The sequence below is a fragment of the Amblyomma americanum genome, chromosome 2 (genome assembly GCF_052857255.1).
Source record: "Amblyomma americanum isolate KBUSLIRL-KWMA chromosome 2, ASM5285725v1, whole genome shotgun sequence".
Taxonomy (NCBI): Eukaryota; Metazoa; Arthropoda; class Arachnida; order Ixodida; family Ixodidae; genus Amblyomma; species Amblyomma americanum.
In genome coordinates this window covers 160,957,429-160,978,814 of record NC_135498.1, presented here as the reverse complement: position 1 = coordinate 160,978,814, position 21,386 = coordinate 160,957,429, and the positions used below count along the sequence as shown (strand labels likewise).

The 21,386-nt window shown below is 44.4% G+C and overlaps 1 protein-coding gene across 7 annotated transcripts in view; it reads right to left on the bottom strand.

Annotated features, from left to right (window-relative positions):
- LOC144121932 (uncharacterized) overlaps positions 1–21,386 on the bottom strand; it is a 139,537-nt gene that overhangs the window by 4,285 nt on the left and 113,866 nt on the right. For 2 of the 7 annotated variants that reach the window (XR_013312743.1, XM_077655377.1), the window contains exons 3-5: positions 3,036–3,094; positions 2,804–2,877; positions 157–2,659 (exon numbers count right to left, since the gene is read on the bottom strand). Coding sequence is in view for 5 of the 7 variants with exons in the window: in XM_077655377.1 (XP_077511503.1) it covers positions 2,806–2,877; positions 3,036–3,094 (131 nt within the window). In the remaining 2 variants the exon portion in view is untranslated. Of the gene's footprint in view, positions 1–156; positions 2,660–2,803; positions 2,878–3,035; positions 3,095–3,574; positions 4,955–21,386 lie in introns of those variants that run through there. The other 5 variants (XM_077655380.1, XM_077655381.1, XR_013312744.1 and 2 more) reach the window with 4 other exon arrangements.

Here is a 21,386-nt window from a genome sequence, read left to right as displayed (position 1 = left end):
GTTCCTGTTTTCCTCACAGTGCTGAAAATCCTCTCGCACAGTGCATTGCTATGTGGTATTACAAGAAAATCAAGTACCACCTTTGCAACTTGGCCAAACATGAGTTTTCCATCAGTATTTTGAATTTTACCGACTTTTGCCTACTGCACATCACACCTTTCTTCCTTCAGAATGTGCTCCGGAAGATTGTACACCTGCAGTACAGCAAACTCAGCTTCCAGGGCATCCAAAGCTTCTTCAGCAGATTCACTGAATTCTTGAGGCAGCAGCTAAGGGAAGCTTTGAACAAAAAAATGAAGACTTGAGAAAGATGCTTCAGAAATGAGATTTAGGTTGACAACTTCAGCGTGCTTCACAGCTGGGTTGTCAACAGGAAATTTGTGCCTGATGTAGTCGCACGCAGTACTGAAATAACTTCGCATAGAAGCAAAAAATTCTGCCTTGTCATTTAAATTAAGTTTCTCGACCAAGCTGCGCTGCAACTTCCAATGACCAGGTCATTGTCTCCTTTCTGGCAGCTAATACCTTGATGTAGAACATCGAGCGGTGAAGCAGCAGCCTTAACAGAAGTTGGCAGCACAAACCTAGCCAAAAGCTCCGTGAGGAGCTGCAATAAAACAGACCACAGAATATGTATTTGTGGTGCTTGCGACTGCAGCTGGCACTTGGCTTTCTCAAAAAGCGGGACCACACTTTAAAAATATCCAAAAGCCAAGTTGATGTCATATGTCAAAAAATGGAGCAGTCTTTCTTCACGAGATAAAGCACCTTTTCTTGCAGCTTCAGATATTTGGCTTTTTTGCAGGTTGAACGTCTTTCTTCTCTGTTGTTGCTTTACGCTTGTGACTGGCGCCATCGGGATTTTCACCCCGATGATGTGGTCCTTCGAAGAATATAATAAGAGTCAAAAAGGACGGGCATCGCTTTTTTGTTTTCACCTCATTTAAGAAAAAACTGACTAGAGGTTTCCACTGGTCAAGCATTCTAGTGAGGCACTTGCCTAAAGACAGCCAATGAGTTGGCACATGCTTCAAAATTTTTCGCACCTCCATATTGTGCATGTCCTGAAATTCCGAGAGCTTGTCTTTGCGTTTCGCACTTTTCTCCAAGTAATGAAATATATCGAGGACGTCGTCAAACTTCGCTGGCAAGCAGGCGGCTCCTTTCTCAGCAGCCAGATTAATCAGATGACACGGGCAGCCAACAACATCTAAGTTTTCTTGCGTTTCCTTTAAGAGTGCAGCAACGACATTTTTTTTCCTAATGTGACGTTTGCATTGTTGGCGCAAAACGCAATGCAGTTGGATACAGGCATGTCAACCTTTTTCAATGCATCCAACACAAGGTTACCTATTTTTCGTCCAGTTGCCTCCCCATGAAGTTCTTGAAGGCTTATTAGCCTACTTTCGATCTTCGAGCATTCTTCGACGTAATAGGTCACCACAATCGGATAGATCTGTGCAGCACTGTCATTGCTACCGTCCATAGCAACAGCAAAAGCACAGTGTTTCAGGGCATTTAACATTGTGCTTTGCACCTCTGAGGCCCTTTCGCCCACTATTGCAGTTGCCTTAATGCGTCCGCATCCATACCGCTTGACTTTCTCACAGCGTGGAAGCATTTTTCGTAGAAGAGGCCCAACATGGTCGCTGACACTTAGCGGCAGGTTATGTTCGATTAGGAACCCTTTAAAAAGGCACTCCGCGCGTATCACATTTTTGTCGCAGTCCTTTTGCAGAAAGTTTGCGATGCTCCTTTGCTGCCCGGTGGAGCGAACGTTGCTCACATGCTTCACTGTGGAAACGTGATGTTTCAAGTCACCTCTGCCGCCGTGACACACACTGACGTCGCATCCACACGTACAAAACGCAAAATGTTCGCCTTTTCTTGATGTCACAAAACAAGGAAAGTCAGAAGTATACAATCTCAAAAACTTCTGCAAATATTTCTTTTTGGGCTTTTAGAGTGCCATGATGACGTGAACAACACAAGGATGTCGATCATCACACAGTGGACCGCACACAGGCTAAGCCTACACACAGCAAGCGACAGCAATGAACTAAAGCAACGATGCGCAAAAGAGAAGGCCTGCAAAACATGTGCCAAACCAGCCAAACAACCACACCGGTCGTGCAAACAGCCAAGCGCCACCACTGACTTTTGCTTTGATTTGGCTTCGGCTCGCTGCTAGCCAATGATGCTGATGGCGTTGCTGCTGCCGTTGACTCTGATGGGGGTTACGACGCGGCTGCAGATTTTGCGCCGAAATGTTTTGCAAAAATGATTTCCGCGCGGGCTGAGACGACTTTTCAGGAGATTTAGGCTAGTGATCGTACAATCGGAAGGTGCAATAAAAAATCGGGAGCCTCCCGACTGAATCGGGAGAGTTGGCAGGTATGGACACATATACAGAACAGGTGTTGAAGTGGAGCAGTTTCATAATTTACAAGGCAGTGCAGTGAATTTCAAGATATTTAACAAATTTAAATCCGTATGAGCATTCGGGCTTGACAACTGTTGCATTTAGTATGTTGTGAACTGCATGTAGTACATGCCGTAATATGAACGATTTTTTAACAAGCAGCACAAACCGAGCTGTCTTGGCTGTCGTACGATGCTTGTGGACCAGCGCCACTGCTACCACGATGGAGCTTGCTTCCTATGAATAGTGGCATGCGATTTCCCCTTTAAAAATGACTTGCACTCATTTTGCATACACCTCACACAAATCATTGTAACAGAGCTTCATAACCAAAGAAACTAACAAACACAGGCTTTAGTTGACAAGCAAAAATTCTATTACCTTTAGCAATGAATGAGTCGTCGCTCTGCTGCCTCTGCTGTTTTCCTGAACTGAAATACTGGTGGCTGTTTTGCCTGTAAAAATGCCAGGTTCCAATTAGTTACTTCATCTTGGTCTCAACTGTAATCTTCGAACACGCACCAATGTTCCTTCACGCCGTACCAACATAGCACAGGGCTGCTAGTTGGCAGGCAATAAAATAAAATGACACAGAGCAATGAAATAAACATACCCTCATGACTTGTGAACAGTGGCCACCAAGCACTGGCACTGCCAGCTCATCTTCAGAACCTGGAAAATAGTGTAGAAATTTCATAACAGTCCAGTCATTCCTAGTAATACTGCTATTAAAATTTATAATTTATCAAGTGGGCACATTACAGTGGGCAAAAGTTATCCTGTATTAATAAAAGGGCAACTACTGAATTTTGAGTATTTGCCTAGCTAGTATTTGACAGATTTAGAAATTTTTTGCAGAAAACAGCAGTAGGAAAACATATTTCCTATTAAAAAAATTATGAGAAACCTCCAAAATGCCTACTATACTTCAGTCAATAGGCAAACTTACTAAACATCTCATGAATTAAGTTGAGCAGTCCGGGCATCATACACAGGCGAGTTATAAGGCGAAATTCTGACAAACTGTTTCATCTCAGAAGAATGATATTTACAGAGATTATCAGGTTAGATACAGTGCTTAAAGCTGTTAATAAATCGACGGCGGTAACAGCATTTAAAGCTGTTAATAGCCCCTCTGTCTAAGGGTTGTACCAGAGAAGTGCAGTTAGGTGGCAAATACTGCAGCTCGACGTTCGAAAGCTGTAGGCATTCCACATGGTGTGCGGAGCAGTTGTCAAGCAGTAAGTAAACAAATGCTGCGACCTTGTCGCTCGACATCTTGGTTGAGCTCCTTCAGCCAGTCGGAAAAAATTGCCTGTGGCATCTAAGCTTTGGAGTCTGCCACATATTTTACTGGCATCTGCTTTGTTCCTTAAAACATCTGGGCCGAACATTGCGGCCAATAACCAATGGGATTCGTTTGTCGCTGCCATCAGTGTTGGCGCAAAGCAAAACCGTCACGTGGAGTTTGCTTTCCACCACGGCAGTCTTCTCCTTTTAGTGACAACGCACGGCTCGGTAACATTTGATAAAACGGCCGTCTCATCAGCATTATAAATGTCGGCAGCTTCATAGTGGCTGAAAATGCTGTGCTGGGAAGCTTCTCGGCCACCCCCGAGGCAGCAGCATCGCTGTCTGTGGAGGCAGACTCGCCAGATACCACTTTTCCGACGACACCGTGCCAGCTTTTAAATCCTTGTAGGCAGCAGTTACTCGCTTTGAAGTCGTGGCCCAGGATGCAAGCAAAATCTATGGCTTTCTGCTGCAAAATCGTGCCACATATGGGCACGTTTTTTGCTCGTCTCTCCAAAAAACCATGCAAACACGGCGTTGTCCACATCAGCATACGTCGACGTCTTCAGTCTTTCCTTCTGGACACTTGTGCCCGACTCCATCGCACTGCGGATGCTTTGTTCTGCAGCAAGAATGGTTGACAGGGAGCTGGCTGGTATATTGAAGCGGGCAGCGACATCCTTCTTTTTTTTCCCCGGCGGTAACCGCATTCAAAATCGAGAGCTTATCTTCAAGCAACAAAACTTTGTTTCCTCACAGCGGAACTCATCGTAATGAACCGACACCGTAAACACACACCAGCACACACACGTCAACACGCTGACGAAGAAGGCTTAACATAAATGCACCGCAACACCACGAAGAATTTGTCATAGTAGTGCCACCTAGTGTCAAGCTACAAAATGAAATCTTAAAAGTTGCTATGCTTGCCACGGAGCGGCGATAGCGGCACTCAACATCATCATCACTGAGGTCTGATTGTTTGCTGCGATTGCAAGCATTCTGCTTGCGGTCTACTTTATCTTTTAATATAAAAACTTAAACAATATTCATTTTATTCATATTAAACAATGCAAACCCTTTTAAATTCATTTCACAAATAAGGTATAGATTTGCATATGATTTCTGTACGAACCCTACGCCAACATTTCATTAACAATCCTTGCTTAAAATAAGAAATAAAAGTGTTATCTTGCCTTTTGTTATGTTTACCTGTTGTGACTATCAAGTGTGCGTGCATTAAATTTGAATATTGTGCTTTCTGCGAGTTTTTTGTTTTTTTTTGTTGTTGTCCTATCGCTGCCTGCTTTGTAGGGAGGCTGCGGGCTTGAGTCAAGTCGCTTGTTGTCAAGCAGCTTTTATCCGCAGTCTCCCCCATCACTGATGGAAATAAACAAGTTATTATTATTATTAAAGTTGCACACTGCTCGGTCAAATTTCGGGCAAAACATTACAAGATACAGCTCGATGATCAGCGCCGCGAATTCGTTGCATTAAGGTCAACTGCCGCAACGAGTTCGTTACATGGAGGTCGCCTATACATGGGATTCAAAGGGGAATGTGTTGGGGAATTGAAAAATTTCCTAAAATCCAGGAATTCATTACATAGAGGTTCAACTGTATGAGCCATTAAAGGCTTTTGCCTTAATAATGCAGCTTAAAATATATACAATCAAGTGTGATGAACATATTGATTAGAGGTAACAGTTCATGAGCAACTTGATTTCTGACAGAGTTTGGTTGAGAATTTCTTTGCCTCTGTTGTGACAACTGTTTAGAACTTTGGGTAAGTGACACTGAAGTATTTGATCACCATAATTAGTTCGGGAGCTGGGAACTTTCCACACATCTGTATGATGATTTAGACGTGCTGGTGCAGACTGTTGCAAGTTTGCTATTTCAGCTAGTCATACAATTTTTTCAAGAACTGAAATAAAATTGTTTTATCATCTTCGGTTATAGATCTGCTGAATTTTAGGAAGATTCTATTTTTTGAAGACAGGTTCAGTGTGCTCTGTATAAGGTAGGTTTTCAAAAAAGATTTTTTTTGCAGTAATAGAAGTTTGTTAAAGGAGTATGGATACCTAACTTTTGGGTGCGTGTTTTCTTCTTTGTAATGATGTGTAAGATATTATTATACATGGATTACCACGTGTTATTCTCCTACAACCGCTGAATAATTTATAATCGCATTTCTTTCTCGTGCTGTTTTGGTTTCAAGAGCCTAATGAGGACTGTGATGTCAACTTGTGCTTACAGGTCACGTGAAGCATGAAAAAACTACAATTGCTGCTTCTACACTCGTTGGCATTTCGTCTCTTGAGGAAGGCTCAGTTCAGCACGGCAGTAAATTAAAACAATGAAGCAGTGATTATATGAATGTTTTCCATGCCTCGCGTGACACAAAAGCACTCTTTGACATCACAGCCATCGTTCAGGTATTGAAACCCAAACAGCATGACAGAAAAATTCGATAAATTATTTACCAGTTGCAGGTGAATATTGCATGGTGATTCATGCGTAGTAGTGTCTGCCGCATCATTGTAGAGAAGAAAACATGCCATCAAAATTAGGTGTCTATAGTCCTTTAATATTGGATTCCGTTGTAGAGCACCACACCAAATGGGAATACTGTATGTTAAATATAACGTATATATTGTATGTATGTTATGTTAGGATGATAAAAACGTTTGCAAAGGTTGTACCTTTGTTTGTTGGTTTGGTTTTATAGAAATTTAATTATCGTCCTAGAACGGCTGAGGCGAGGGATGCCGTACTGGGGAGCTCCGGAACAGTACACGGGCCTCTAGCATTTTGCCTCCATTGAAATGCGACCGCCGTGGCTTAGATCGAACACGTCCTTCAGGTAACTAACTGGGAGAGAGGGACAGAGCTTCAAAAAGTTTCTTTTGACGAAAATAACCCTCTGTATTGTGGTCAGTCCTTTCGTAAAGTGTAATATTTCCTCCAGGCGGCGTAGGTTGACTGCCATCAGAGCCTCGAACTTTTAGCTCAGTGTGCCACCACCATCCGCTCTGGCTTGACATTCTTTGCAAATTCAAAATGTAAATCCCTGCTGAAACCCCCAGTTTTCCTATCGTTATTGTCATCATAGGGAAAGGTCTGCAAGAATATGCCAATACTCTTAAACTTGTCCCAAAAGTAGACTTCGCTCGTTTAAGAATTTCGGTAAACTGCGTTATGAATTTTTACCTGTTCATTATAATAAGCTTTGGCTGTAATAACATTTTATACTGAACTATGAAACAGTACTGAAGTATGAAGACCAAGAAATCCCTTCCTGGCTCAAAATTCTAGAATTCCTCAAAACTTTTCGTAATAAGCAAGCTTTATGAGCACTATTTATTTAAGCTCTTCCCAAAGGCACAAGAGTGCACATATATCATGTATGATGTCAAATAATGGCACATAATTTGCTCCATATGCATACCTTTAGGCCATGTTTTTTTGCCCTGTAGAGGCCTCAGTTATTACACTTCTTGATGTGTCTGTATTCATTTCAAATAATTTGGCTTGCCTGCTTTGCACAACATAAAGACTGTCTTGTTAAGGTCATTAGCAAACCTCATAAGGCCTACATTATGCACGTGTGCACTGACTATGGCATCTTTTGGTTCTTGTAGGATGGTATTCCACAAGGCGCGGCAGTGCCAGCATAATCATCGTGACAAATCGTCACACCGCAACACCTTGTGCCCAGCGAAGCTGGATATCAAGATTAAAAAAGTGAATCACAACACTATGAAAAATGACCTGTTCCTGTGCCGGCAGACGCCTCTACAGGCCAATGCAAAGGTGTCGCAACACAACCACAGCCTACAGTCAGCTGACTCACTAAGACTTCTTGGACTCAGTGAAGAAACAAAAACTGCTTTTCAAGAATATTTTGAAGATGGAATGACGACAGCTCAAGCAATAAGCCACCATGAGAGGGTTCTCACTGGAAAACCAAATGGGCACACCCTGCTGGCAAATTCAATGACCAACCCACCACCAAGGAGTATTTACCGGTGGCACCAGGAATGGCGGAGTCAAAAATATGGACCACAGGGTAACCTGCCTTTAAAGCTGCAGGAAAACAAGCCCAGGTATTTAGCCCAGGGTAAGCAGGATTGCCTATTCCTAAAGATTCCAGCATCATTCTTTGAAATTTTTAATTTCTGCTACTGCTTCCAATCCTGATAAGTGTTTGCATCACCACATATCAGAGATGTAAATAATGTACAGTTCTGTGATGGGGAAGACATCCAGGAAAACACTTTGGACAGGTACTGTACACTCTGCAGTGATTTAGCTCTTCATCATCCGGGCAAGGCAGAGCTAACGCATTGCCAGCATCTGCGCTTATTCATGAGAGTGTATTGTGAAAACAAAAGATGGGCCATCATTTCTAAGCTATACTACCTGTGCATTTTCAGTGAAAGCCCTTACACTGTGGGAAAAAATTTATGTTCTAAATTAGAGCAATAGGATGGAAAAAAAGAGCAAAGGAGAGGGAAGAAAACAGAAAGGTAGAATAAATGCAAGTCGCACATTCATACAAAGAAGAAGTGTGGAGTAAGTTCAGCAGGGTGCATTGCTGGGCAAGTTGGTTTGACATACTCAAATATGCGGCACTGGCAGACGACGGAAGTCATCTGCCAGTGCTGCATATATGAATGCAGTAAGTGCTCAGTGTTAATTGCTGACTAAAAAATTATTCTTGTACACCAATGCACAGCACACGTAAAAGCTGTGTAGTGACACACTTGTGTCATGTTTGAGCACAAAAAGCCATAAACAAAGGCATTTCCATGAAAAAGTCTCAATACTACACTACAATGTTACAAAGTTCTAAAAGCGGCACTGTTACCACAGTGGCCTGTTATTGTCAGCCTATGAAGTCATACCGAAAGGATGTGTGTTCATTATTATTTACCTGAAAACACCTTAAACGAAATGAGGCCACAATGCAACTCACTGTAACTCTAAGTTGTCTGAGAAATATACATGAATGGTAAATTGGCAATACACTGCATATGTGTACACTCAAGTACATCTTCATCACCCAGTTTGAAGAGCCAGAAGCATCATAAAATTGAATACAGCCGTTTTAATACATTTATTTATACATTTATTTTTGCAAGATTGAAGGTTGGGACGTGTCACACAATGCACAATGAGCCGAAATAGCTCATTGCGGGGGAGGATGTGGAAAATAGGAGACGGCCCCAAAGGGATAGAAAGGAGGAAGACGCTCAACGTGGGGAAACGCACCACCTGCCCTCGCGCCGGGTCTGACCAAGGTCACAAGTGGCTCTTTCTATCTTTCTCCCGACTACCCGAGGCCAACCGCTCGGGATGCCTTCTTTTCTCCCCTTTCCACTGTTCCCTTTTGTATTCGTGTTTTGTGTCAAACTTCGACCAGTGTGAACAAAGTCAGTGTGAAATTGAAAGCCACCGAGAGAGCGTCGTTTTTGTGAGGCTCCCGCGTGTGGCCCCGCCGCTCGAACGAGTCTTATGCGCAGTTTGGGTTTAATTAGTGCGGTTCAGTCAATACTTGCCGGGGTGTCAACGGTCACAGTTACTAACGTTCAGAAGAAATAACAGCTATAACTGCACCCAGTGCGGTGGCAATTGCGTCCTCCTCCCTCCACCTTCTCTTCCAGTGTGTGGCACATCAGCCGTACTCCGCTTCAGTGTTTAGCTCACTTCATACCATATGACAGATAATTCAACTAACAGTGGCATGAAAAACACGCTTGGTGAACTTTCATATTCTTATTAGCAGAGCCAGGAAAACAAATCCTCTGAAATTTGCTTTCTGAACAAAGGTGCACCAATTAAGAGAAATTTACACTAGTGTTTTGAAGATATGAATGAATGCAACAACTGACAGTGTGAAAAGAATTACGAAAATTGTGTGGGCGTTTAAAAGGTTTGCAAAGATATAAGTAACAAAAGGTACAAAAAAGTTATAACGGTAACTGCCTAAGGACTGTTTCAGATATACAGAACCACTGAATTGATATCTGCAGAGGTAATTAAAAAGAAACAATAATCAACTGATGCAAGCTCCTTCCCATTATGTGAACACGTGTGTACTCATTACGCAGGAACCATGAAGGACAACCGAAGTGTCGAAGTGCACAAGGCCCTGACAAAAGTACAGAAAACAACTGAATTTTATTGCTGTTGGAATAAGCAACAAAAATGTAACTATTCAAGAGAGTTTTGACAGCTAGAAAGATGAATTAAATTGCAAGAATGACAGGGCAATGTTATTTATTACTGCAAAACAAACACCTTCAGAACGACTAGTAAGTCGTTTATTACAGTATGTGAAACACTTCTGGAGACGTACACACTAGCACTTCACTCCAATTAAAGCACTGGCAGTAACGGGATGACAACTGTAGTTAAGTGTGAGCTAAACAGAAATCAAAGGGTTTCGAACTCTGTGCAATAGAGTCACAGGGTTCCCAACTGTATCTAAAGAAATGTAGTGTACAAATTTCAGCTGGAAAGATTACGGCAACAGCCTTTTACAATACAGGAGGCTTTTTATTACTAAAATGCATGCCACGTAATACGATGACATCAATATGCTTCAGTAACAACAAATACAAAAGAAACCAAAGTGAAATGTGTGAAGCTGATGGCAAATGCGTTACGGCAAGTCTGCTCACGTCGATGCGCCAATATGCAAGCCTCTCAAATCTAGGCTATCTGGGAACGTGGCTTCATGAAGCTTGAGCATTCACCGTGCTGTTCAGTGATTATTTTATCTTCTGTAATACAAGCAATTTCTGCGTGGGCAACAATTTCCTGACGATAATGTAATCAAAAAAGCGCTAAGCAGGTACCTGTAGCGCCAAGAAGTCTCAGTTGTGAGAGCAATGATGCAAGATGAAATGTGTGTTCATGCCAAGCAGTATTACACTGATAACAAGGCGTTCAATTTTCTCCGAAAATTTTGCTTCCAAATGCAAGTAGACAACCTATTAGCACTTGGTGAACAACTGACTCGCCTTGAGTTTGTATCGCGCAAAAAAATAAAACAAGCAATAATTTTTTGATTCACGGTGAGGGTTGCAAGAAGCTCCTGATCGTTTCTTCCACTTCGGTGCTTTTTGTCAGATTGCTTTCAAGGGATAATCATGCAAGGCCTGAGAACCTAGACATCTTCTTTGTAGATGTTAAGTAGTTTTTGATAGGTTAGAAATTAGAACCCCTGACCATCTCATTACGCCCCAGGCAGGGGTATCCTGAGGAATATTTGAACGTCTACTGAAAAAGCTCTGCAAGATGAAAAACCCAACTGGGGGATGAAAGCGAAGATGTGCAACAAGGACCAATGCTTGGCCTCATGCAGGTTAGTGCCTGCCGCTTCAATGTGTCTCCATAGCCAAGATATTTCGGCTCGAACAACTGATCAGAAAAAGCTGTGAGTTTAAGAAATGAAGCATTAAGTTAAGTGGCAGTAAACAAAGCCACTGCGTGCCCCCCCCCCATCCTTCTATCCTGCAGCTGCACCCCCTTGAGCTCTGCACCCGATGCGGACTGCACCCCTTTCGAGACGCCACTGCTGCATCCTGTATGTCACTCACTCTGCAAAGTGTCGCATTGCTATGCCTGCCACTTCTAGAAAAGGCCTCCAACCTCAGTTGTGCTCACTTTACATTCCTATTTCATGTTGGAGTGTGCTATGACATGTCCAAAGAAGCTCTAAGGGGCATAAGAGAAAGGCTGTAAAGCTTTATTTAGTTGTTAAAAAACTGAACAACTGGAGACTTGAGGTTACTGGTATGTTTACAATATCTCAGTGCATTTCTGTTGCATACCGTTTTTCCTGTTTCACCGATCCGTCTTCTGCTTTGCAATAGTTGAGTTGCCGTGCGAACAGTGCAATTTTTACACTTTCATGCATACTTTTTTTTTGTGTTGCCTTATGCTACGATACCTCAGTGCATTTCTGTTACATAGACCTTTTCTGTTTCACTGATCCATTTTCTGCTTTGCAATAGCTTAGTAGCGGTGCGAACTGTGCAATTTTTACACTTCCCTGTCTACTGTTTTTTTTTTGTGCTGCCTTACGCTACGATACCTCAGTGCATTTCTGTTATAGTTTTTCTGTTTCACCGATCCGTTTTCTGGTTTGCAATAGGTTAGTCGCAGTGAAAACTGCAATTTTTACTTTCCTGTATACTGTTTTTTTTGTGTGTTGCCTTACGCTATGATACCTCAGTGCACTTCTGATAGTTTTTTCTGTTTCACCGATCTGTTTTCTGCTTTGCGAGATAGCTTAGTCGTGGTGTGAACTGTGCAATTTTTACACTTTCCTGTACTGTTTTTTTTTGCGTGTTTTGCCTTACGCTACAATACCTCAGTGCATTTCTGTTTTTTCTGTTTCACCGATCCGTTTTCTGCTTTGCAATAGCTTAGTTGCGGTGTGAACAAGGCAATTTTTACACTTTCCTGTATTATTGTTTTTGTTGCCTTACACTACGATACCTCAGTGAATTTGTTACATAGTTTTTTCTGTTTGACTGATCCATTTTCTGCTTTGCAATAGCTTAGTTGCGGTGCAAACTATGGAAATTTTACACTTTCCTATATTGCTGTTTTTTGGTGTTGCCTTCCGCTATGATAGCTCAGTGCATTTCTGTTACATAGAGTTTTTTCTGTTTCACTGATCTGTTTTCTGCTTTGCAATAGTTTAGTTGCCGTGCAAACTGTGCAATTTTTACACTTTCCTTTATTACTGTTTTCGTTTGTGTGTTTCCTTATGTGACTGTTTTTTAAGAATCTTTTTTCATACTGGGCCACAGCCAGTATTAAAGCTAAATATTCGTGGTCCACCCCCTTGTCGAAAAAGGCAAACAAATAAAGGCTTATTAAAATGCCCCATGCTTTGATATAGAGCCAGGACCAACAGCACATTGTTATGGCAAATACACAACAGCTGTGTGCAATTTTCTTATTGTCCATGCAATGTCCATGTGGCAAATTTAATTTAGGCATAGAAGAAATATGTAACTTTTCTTGTCTGTACACACTAGCAAAGTCATGACCTGTATGGGAAAAGCTCCTTTTCATATGTAAATCTATGAGGCCAGTACATTCAACTGCACAAGAATTTTTATTCATATAAGTTGTCATCAGCACAACCCAAGTGCAGAACAGGACAAAGGCTCCTCCTGTTGGCCACTAAATTTCCTGTTTTGTGCCAACCATGGCCATGCTATCACAACTAATTCCATGAACTTGTTACTTCCTCCTGTAGTCAGCCACACTTGAATGCACTTTCCTAATAGTCCAGAGTGCACAACAAAGAATTGGTGAATTCAACTAGTACGTCAGACTTCCAATCACATCTACCTCACTGCACATCAGCAGCCACATGCTTGAGTTAATTAGTACCTGGCCACTCGGTGTTGAGTGAAAAATCTAGGAAGACAATATTAAATGCGCTTGCTTTTTCCTCTGGCTTCAGTTTTTACCTCATCACGAGTGCACCAACTGATAATTTATCAGTGGATTACTTGGAGACTTGACATATACCTGAGTAATAAAGTTCAATCACTAGGATATATCTCAGCAGAGGAGAGGATAACAGTGTAAAAAATAAGCAAACATATAGTCAGAGAAGTACAAGATCATTACATCAATCAGCATACTAGTATATTGAAAATATGCAGATGCTGCGCACCGAAGATAGCTCAGAAATTCCTTATCAGATTATTGCTTTGAGAACAACTTTTAAAATGCAAGTACTCTACTGATAGGTTTACGAATTGGGAAATTTACTGATAGGTTTACGAATTGGGAAATTTAGTGCCATGTGTGGTATTGTATTCTGTAGTTATGTTTGTATAAACTAGGTGGCGCTAGGCATGCGCCCTATCTGGTCAGCTGACTCGCACATCTGTATATATATTCATCATTGAACTGGAATAAAAGGAGGAGTTGGTCGAAGGATGTACGTGGCGGGTGCTTGACGTGGTGGTGCTCCGGCTGCTCCGGGCAGTCGGACCGGGCAGTTCCCCAACGGTACGGGATACAACAGTTGGCGACGAGTGGTGAAGTAACCGAACGCGGAAGCAATGAGCCTGCATCAACCGCCCGAGTTCCTGCCGACGCCCGGGAAGCCCGCCATTCCTTGGACGCAGTGGCACCGCCTTTTCAAGAACTATCTCCTGGCGTCCGGGAGCGACGCTCACCCACCTGCGCGCCGTAAAGCTTTGCTGCTACACTGTTTGGGTGTGGAAGGCCAACGCTTGTACTACGCGTTGCCGGAGGAGAAATCGTCGACGCCGCCTACAGAAGGAAAGGAAGGAAGCGGTACGAGCGACGAGTACGATGCAGCGGTGGCTACGTTGGACGCTTACTTCACTTCTAAAACGAACGTCGTCGTGGAGCGGCATCGGTTCGGACAACGCACCCAACTGCCCGGGGAGACTGCAACAGCGTTCGTCACGGCGTTGCGTGAGCTGGCATTAAGTTGCGACTTCGGTAAGCAGGCTGACGATTTTATTCGTGACCAACTTGTAGCGAAAACGTGCAACCCTGTTCTTCGGGAACGCTTACTGCTTGAAGGCACTTCGCTCACTCTTGAACGCGCACTGGCTATTGCAAACAGTATCGAAGAAGCCACGAAATACTCACTTGAGCTGCAGTCATCGGCTGCGAGCGTTCAAAAGGTCGAAAAACATCGGATGCCATGCCGCTCAGAAACGCAGTTACCGCGTTCGCAGCAGCCGAAGTCCTGTTTCCGTTGCGGGTCTTCAGGGCATCTAGCAGATTCCAAGACATGCAAGGCGCGGGGTAAAACTTGCAGCAAATGTGGCAAACGAGGACATTTTCAGCGTGTCTGTAGAAGCGGCATGCCTGACGAAAGGGCCCTTGCTGTCCGAGAAGTCGACACCTGCAGTGCATCCGGCGATCTCAACGTGTTGCTTCTCGACCGGCAGTGCAAAGGAGGGATACACACAGAAGTCTTCGTACAAGATGTTCCTATACGTTTCCTCGTAGACACGGGTTCTGCTGTCTCCATTCTGTCGAACGCCACGTATTCAAGGTTGAAACGCTTCCCTTTGCAGCCAACATCAGCGTCACTCTACGATTTCTCTCGCCGCAGAATAACCATCGAGGGGTGTTTCACGGCGCCAGTCATCTTCCAGGATCGGCAGGCCGACATTCTCTTCTACGTCGTCAAGGACGGTACTGACATTCTCGGCATCGACGCTGTCGAAACGCTGCGTCTGCAAATCAACGGTACGTCATTGCAATGCACCCACATTACGCAAGCGCCAGAAGGCCTTGACCGTGAACTGTTTTGCCAGTTTCCGCACTTGTTTGATGGCAAGTTAGGGCTTGCAACAAATTTTGTCCATAAGGTCAAGATAAGAGAAGGAATCACGCCTGTTGTTGCTAAGTTGCGGCGTTTGCCATTTTCAATGCGAGACCGAGTACGCGAAGAGCTGCAGCGCCTTGAGCAAGAAGATGTCATAGAAAAGATTGACACGTCTGAATGGGTGTCTCCAATCGTAGTAGTAGCAAAGAAAAACGGCAAGATAAGAATTTGTGTCGATCTGCGCGAACCAAACAAAGCGATTGTCGTTGACAAATTTCCACTGCCGCACACGGAAGAAATATTGCACAAACTTCATGGCGCAAATTACTTTTCAAAGATTGATTTAGCAGCTGCATATCACCAAGTTCTGCTAAGCCCTGAAAGCAGGGAACTGACTACCTTCATAACCGATAGTGGACTGCACAGATTCAAGCGCGTCTGTTTCGGTCTTGCATCAGCACCGTCTGCGTTTCAGAAAATGATGGCCACTATTTTGCAGAACTGCAAAAACACTTTGTGCTACATAGATGATGTCATTGTGTACGGAAGCACACGTGAAGAGCACTTCAAGAATTTGAAACAAGTTTTGCACTTGATTGCAAAGGCTGGATTGAAGTTGAATGACAAATGCATTTTTAATGTGCAAGAAGTCGACTTCCTTGGTCACAGGATCAGTCACAAGGGAATACGCCCTTTACAAAGTAACATTGACGCCATCAAGGCTGTGCCAGCCCCAACAAATGTCGGTACTCTGCGCTCATTCTTGGGCATGGTAGGCTACTACGCCAAATTTATACCTGACTATGCGGTGGTCGTCGAGCCTCTTCGAGAGTTGCTACGTAAGAATGCCACATTCACATGGAACCCTGCAAGACAAGCTTGTTTCGAGCAACTGAAATGTTCCCTGGCCACAAGATGTTTACAGCTATTTGATCCTGCGGGTGACATTATTGTCACTACGGATGCCTCATCCATTGGCTTGGGAGCAGTGTTGCAACAGACAAGGAATGATGAACTGGTGACGATTGCTTTTGCTTCTCGCAGGCTTACTTCACAGGAACAGAAGTATTCTGTAGGGGAATTGGAAGCCCTTGCTTGCTTGTGGGCATGCGAATATTGGAGAGTGTACCTTTGGGATCGTTCATTCATATTACGCACCGATCACCAGGCTCTGGTCACACTCCTTAGTACAAAGGGGGTAGGTCGCCGACCGTTCCGGATTGCGAGGTGGCACGCCAGGCTGTTGGCATACAACTTCACGATTGAATTTCACAAGGGTGACAAGAATACTGTTGCTGATGCTCTTTCAAGGATGCCCCTTCCAGGTCGTGTGGAGGAAGAGGAAGAAGAGACTGTTTGTGTTGTCTCAACATGCATTACTCATGAAGAGTTTGTCATTGAAACGATGCAGGACCCGTTGCTGCAGCAGGTTATAAAGTGGGTGACATCGGCATGGCCCGCAGTGAAGATGTTGCCTGCCGAAGCAGTTCCGTTCTACCGGGTGCAAACTGAGCTCTCAGTCGTTGGAGACCTCCTGCTTCGTGGTGACAAATTTGTAGTACCTTCGTCCCTCGTAGCACGGCTTCTTGACGCAGCCCACGAGTCTCATCCGGGAATAACGAGGACAAAGCAGCGACTACGTGAGCAATACTGGTGGCCTGCTATGTGCAAGCAAGTAGAACAATTCATTGCATCCTGCGCGGTATGCCAATCTGTTGACAAGTCTGCAAAACCCGTGACACCACCTCTGCAGCCAGTTGCATTCCCATCTGCACCATGGCAGAAGCTGGGCATCGATATTGTGGGGCCTTTTTCCGAAGTGCCGGCAGATTGCCGTTTTGCCATTACAGCCATCGATTACTACAGCAAGTGGCCTGAGGTTTGTTTCTCAGCAAGGGTGACAACTGCAACAGTCATCTCCTTTCTGCGAAGCATCTTCAGCAGGGAAGGATATCCAGACGAGATTGTGAGTGATCATGGTGCTCAGTTTACAGCCTTGGAGTTTGACAGTTTCCTCAAAGAACGTGGCATCGCTCATACGTATTCGGCAGTCTATCATCCGCAAGCTGACGGGCAGGTAGAGAGGTTTAATCGAGTACTCAAAGAGTACGTTCAAGTCTGCGCACAAGAACATCGGCCTTTGAAGGAAGCTATCACCGAATACCTGGGAGTCTACCGTTTCACACCGCATGCGACCACAGGAGTGAAGCCTTCCGTCCTTCTTCACGGCCGTCATCCCAGAACAAAACTTGATCTTGTAGGAGCGCCAGGTAAAGAGTTTTTTCAAGATCCGCAGGCAGTGATGAAGTCCATCCACAGCAGAGTAGCACAAAGGCAACAAGCAAGTAAGACTTACACTGACCGTCGACGAGCTGCAAAGTACTCTCCATTAACAACAGGTCAACCGGTGAGAGTCAAGTTGCCTGGTCACGTGCCTAAGGGCGCTCTGAGCTGCTCGAGTCCATTCACCATTGTGGACCAATGTGGTCAAGATACCTACAAGCTCAATGATGGCCGCACATGGAATCGGAGTCGGCTGGTACCTTGCCCCCAACCAGTTCCACCACCTACAGTTCCGAAAAGTTGTTCGCCTGAATCAGCAAAACCACTTGGCGAACCACAGCAGGAGAACCACGACCCACCCCAGCAGCCATCTGTTCAGACGCCAGTTGAAAGGGACGTTCCAGGACTGAGGCATTCGACGAGACAAAGAAGACCACCAGTGTGGTTTAAAGACTATGAAAGACATTGAGTGTTTATTGTGTTTTTCCAGTGTTAGTTGCTAACTCTTTTGAGGGGGAATAATGTGGTATTGTATTCTGTAGTTATGTTTGTATAAACTAGGTGGCGCTAGGCATGCGCCCTATCTGGTCAGCTGACTCGCACATCTGTATATATATTCATCATTGAACTGGAATAAAAGGAGGAGTTGGTCGAAGGATGTACGTGGCGGGTGCTTGACGTGGTGGTGCTCCGGCTGCTCCGGGCAGTCGGACCGGGCAGTTCCCCAACGGTACGGGATACAACACCATGTTACAGGTATTTTACTTCTGAAGAAGTGTTAGTTCTCACTCATAATGCCCCATTATTAGGCAAGCACTGAGGTGGCTTTAAGTGATGGAGTAAAACTCAGTTCAATAAGCATGCCTCACGTCCTTGTCACAATCATCCTCACTGTGTCTAGTGTCCAGCTTTTGAAATGACTCACAAGCGTGAAATCTTCACTGCCTCTTCCTTCCATGTCAGCAGCGTTCTCAGCATTGTCAGCAGTTTCCCAAGCATCCTTAGACAAATATGACAGCACCTATGTGTTAACTTTAACCTCTTGTGAAAGGCGACATGATAGGCTCCTCAGTAATGCAAGCTTCCATTGCCATATATTAGTACGTCTCTAACTAACCTATCCCATAGGTCACCACAAGCCCTAGCTAGCTACTCACCTCATTACAATGTAGAGGGAGTTATCTCCTTCATTTGTTTTAAACACTCTCATTGACAGCTTCAGGGCCGCATGAATGGAAGCAGTAAAAAAAAACACTAGTAGTAGGATTAAAAAATCTATGATGGAGTTGTTATTCCAGTCTCAAGAGAGCTTGCTTTTGGGTCTCTGAAACAGTTCTCAATCGGACATCGGCCTCACTGTCAACATGCCCTTCACGCACATGCAAACACTGCCATGAAACTTGCAAGGTCTCCAGAATGTGCTTTTATTTTAGTCATAATTTTTACTCAAGCTCTGAACTGCAGTGCCTAGAATAGGCAGTATAATAGAACCAAAGAACCTATAATTTTCACGCGATATGTAGATATAAGCGTCTACTTATACACTGCACAGTCCACTGCCAGTCTACAATGCACAGAAGGTAGTAGTGCGTATTGCGGCGCGCATAACAGCCCACGCGCAAATGCACTTTGAATTAACACACCAGTCAATGCCGTGCAGTCTGTCAGCTGCTGTAGGTAACAGTATGGCGTATAAGCATCGAAAACAATCCAAGTGAAAAGTTAAGTGACCACCACTTGCCGCCATGGAGCGAGTCTCACGGCCGTCCAGCACAGTGCGTGCCAGTTGCTTATCGCATATAACTCACAGTCGTCCCTCTTTAGCGCAGGTAAGGAGGCCAAAGTAGCAGAAAAAAGCGCGTCCCCAAGGTGCGCAACGAACGGGACGGCGCAATGCAAGCGGCCAAGGGTGCACCCAGCAGTTGCCATAGCAACAACAAACAAGCAGCATAGAAGCATGGGGCGGAAATGACTTCAACGCGCAGCACAGCGAATTGGCAGCCGTCTGGTTGTGCCGGCTGCATTTGGTGAAGGCGCCCCCGGGCCAGACTGATGCCCAACGTCCTGATACAGAAACAATGACGACATATAACATCGCTGATGATGCGGTCTACCTAAACCTGGATGGCGTCGACGTTGGCGACGCTACCCCATTCACCAGTGACCAGCAAGGCACATCAACTTGGGAAGCAAGCCAGCTGGCTAGTGCGTCTAGCGCGGAAGACAGACAAGCGCGCCATAACGATATAGAACTGCCATGCATTGATCAGGGTGATACAGCGTACGTAGTACAGGTCCTGGGCGAGTCTAGAGCAGCGACTATGACGGCATATAACGTCGCTGACGATGCGCATGTGGTCTACCTAAACCTGGACGTCGTCGAAGTTGGCGACACAACCACGTGCACCAGCAGTGACCAGCAAGGCCAGCTGGCTCGCGCGTCTAACGCAGAAGACAGATGAGCACGCCATAATGATAAAGAGCGATAGCGTCCCGCTCGAATTAAGAGTGCTTGGGACACTCTCAGAGCTCTGGTGCTGGGTTTGGATCGCAGCACAGACGCCGCCATGGTGTTTGAGATTACTGTGTGGTACATTGTGTACTTACAGCAAAGAATGTCCCATGAGTAACTTGTAAATACATCCAAAGAGTTTGTTGAAACTCATTGCTTGTATTGAGAAATATAGTGAGTGCTTAAATCTACACCTACCATTAGTTCCTACTAGACAACAGGCTACATTAGATCTTGTACTTTGTAACGGCCCCAACGTTGTAACCAAAGTGTCTACGCAACCTGGCCTCAGTGATCATGACGCAGTGATTACGAACTTAAGCATTTCAGTGGCACCGACTCGTCTGCAACCCCCACGGCAGGTATTTATATATGAGAAAGGTAATTTTGACACCATCTGGAGAAAATTAGCATGGTACTTGCCAATCTTTCTGCGTCTCTCAGAAACTAGCGACACTGAGCATTTATGGTCCGCGTTTCCCTTGAGTATTGGAACTCCTAGAGAAATGTCCCTAAAAAAATTCCTTCAGGTAAGGAAAAAACAAACGGTGGTTTAATTTGGATGTACATAGGTTGATAGGAAAGCTAGAAGCGCGTATAAAAAGTGCTCTAAATGTAACACTTCCCTCAGCCGCCAACATTTAAAGGATGCGAACCAAATGGTAAAATTAGGTATCAAGAAAGTGAAGGGCTTATTTTTGCCTGGTTAAACACAGATCTTAAACAAAAATCTAAACCATTTTGGAAATATACAAAGACAAGTAGAACCGATGACACTTCCATTCCCGCACTAAAATCGAATGATACCACTATAAAGACAGACACTGAAAAGGTTGAAATATTTAATCAGTACTTTAAATCGGTGTTTCCTGAGGGACTGATGCCTGCCACAACCGCATCGCTTTCTCCTAGCCGTGCCTGTGACCACTGCATCCCTGAAATTATCATCGATGTACATGGTCTTGACTGTCTTTTACGAGAACTGGACCCCTCTAAATCTATGGGTCCCGATAGAATCCCATTAAGGCGGTAAATGTATTACTGGTTACATTCTTGGTATCCAATTTAAGTTGTGCTCTGCATTAATTTGGCTTTTTATCTTTCAGTTGTGTACGAGTAGTACATGATCAACGCACTCGACATGGATGGAAACCCGGCACATAATTACTGAGGGTTTGCCGAAGGGTTGAACCTTCTGGACAGTGGCCACGTTGGCACTGCATTGTGCAAATGTGACTCCGAGAACTGCAGCATTAAGGCTCAGATAAGGTCGACACAGTCAGTTGGTAAGGTGTACACCACTCAGGTCAACTTTGGAACTACTTTTTCTGCTGCTTGTAGCTGCAAGGCAGGCCGTAGTGAACACTGCAGCCATGTCTGCTCTTTTAATAAAAATTGTCGAGGCGACGAGCATGGGGCTGACAGGTACCTCATGCACTGACAAAGCATGTACGTGGAATGCGTCCACCGCACAAAATGTGACTCCTGGCACGATGAGGGAAGTGTATGACCACCATGAG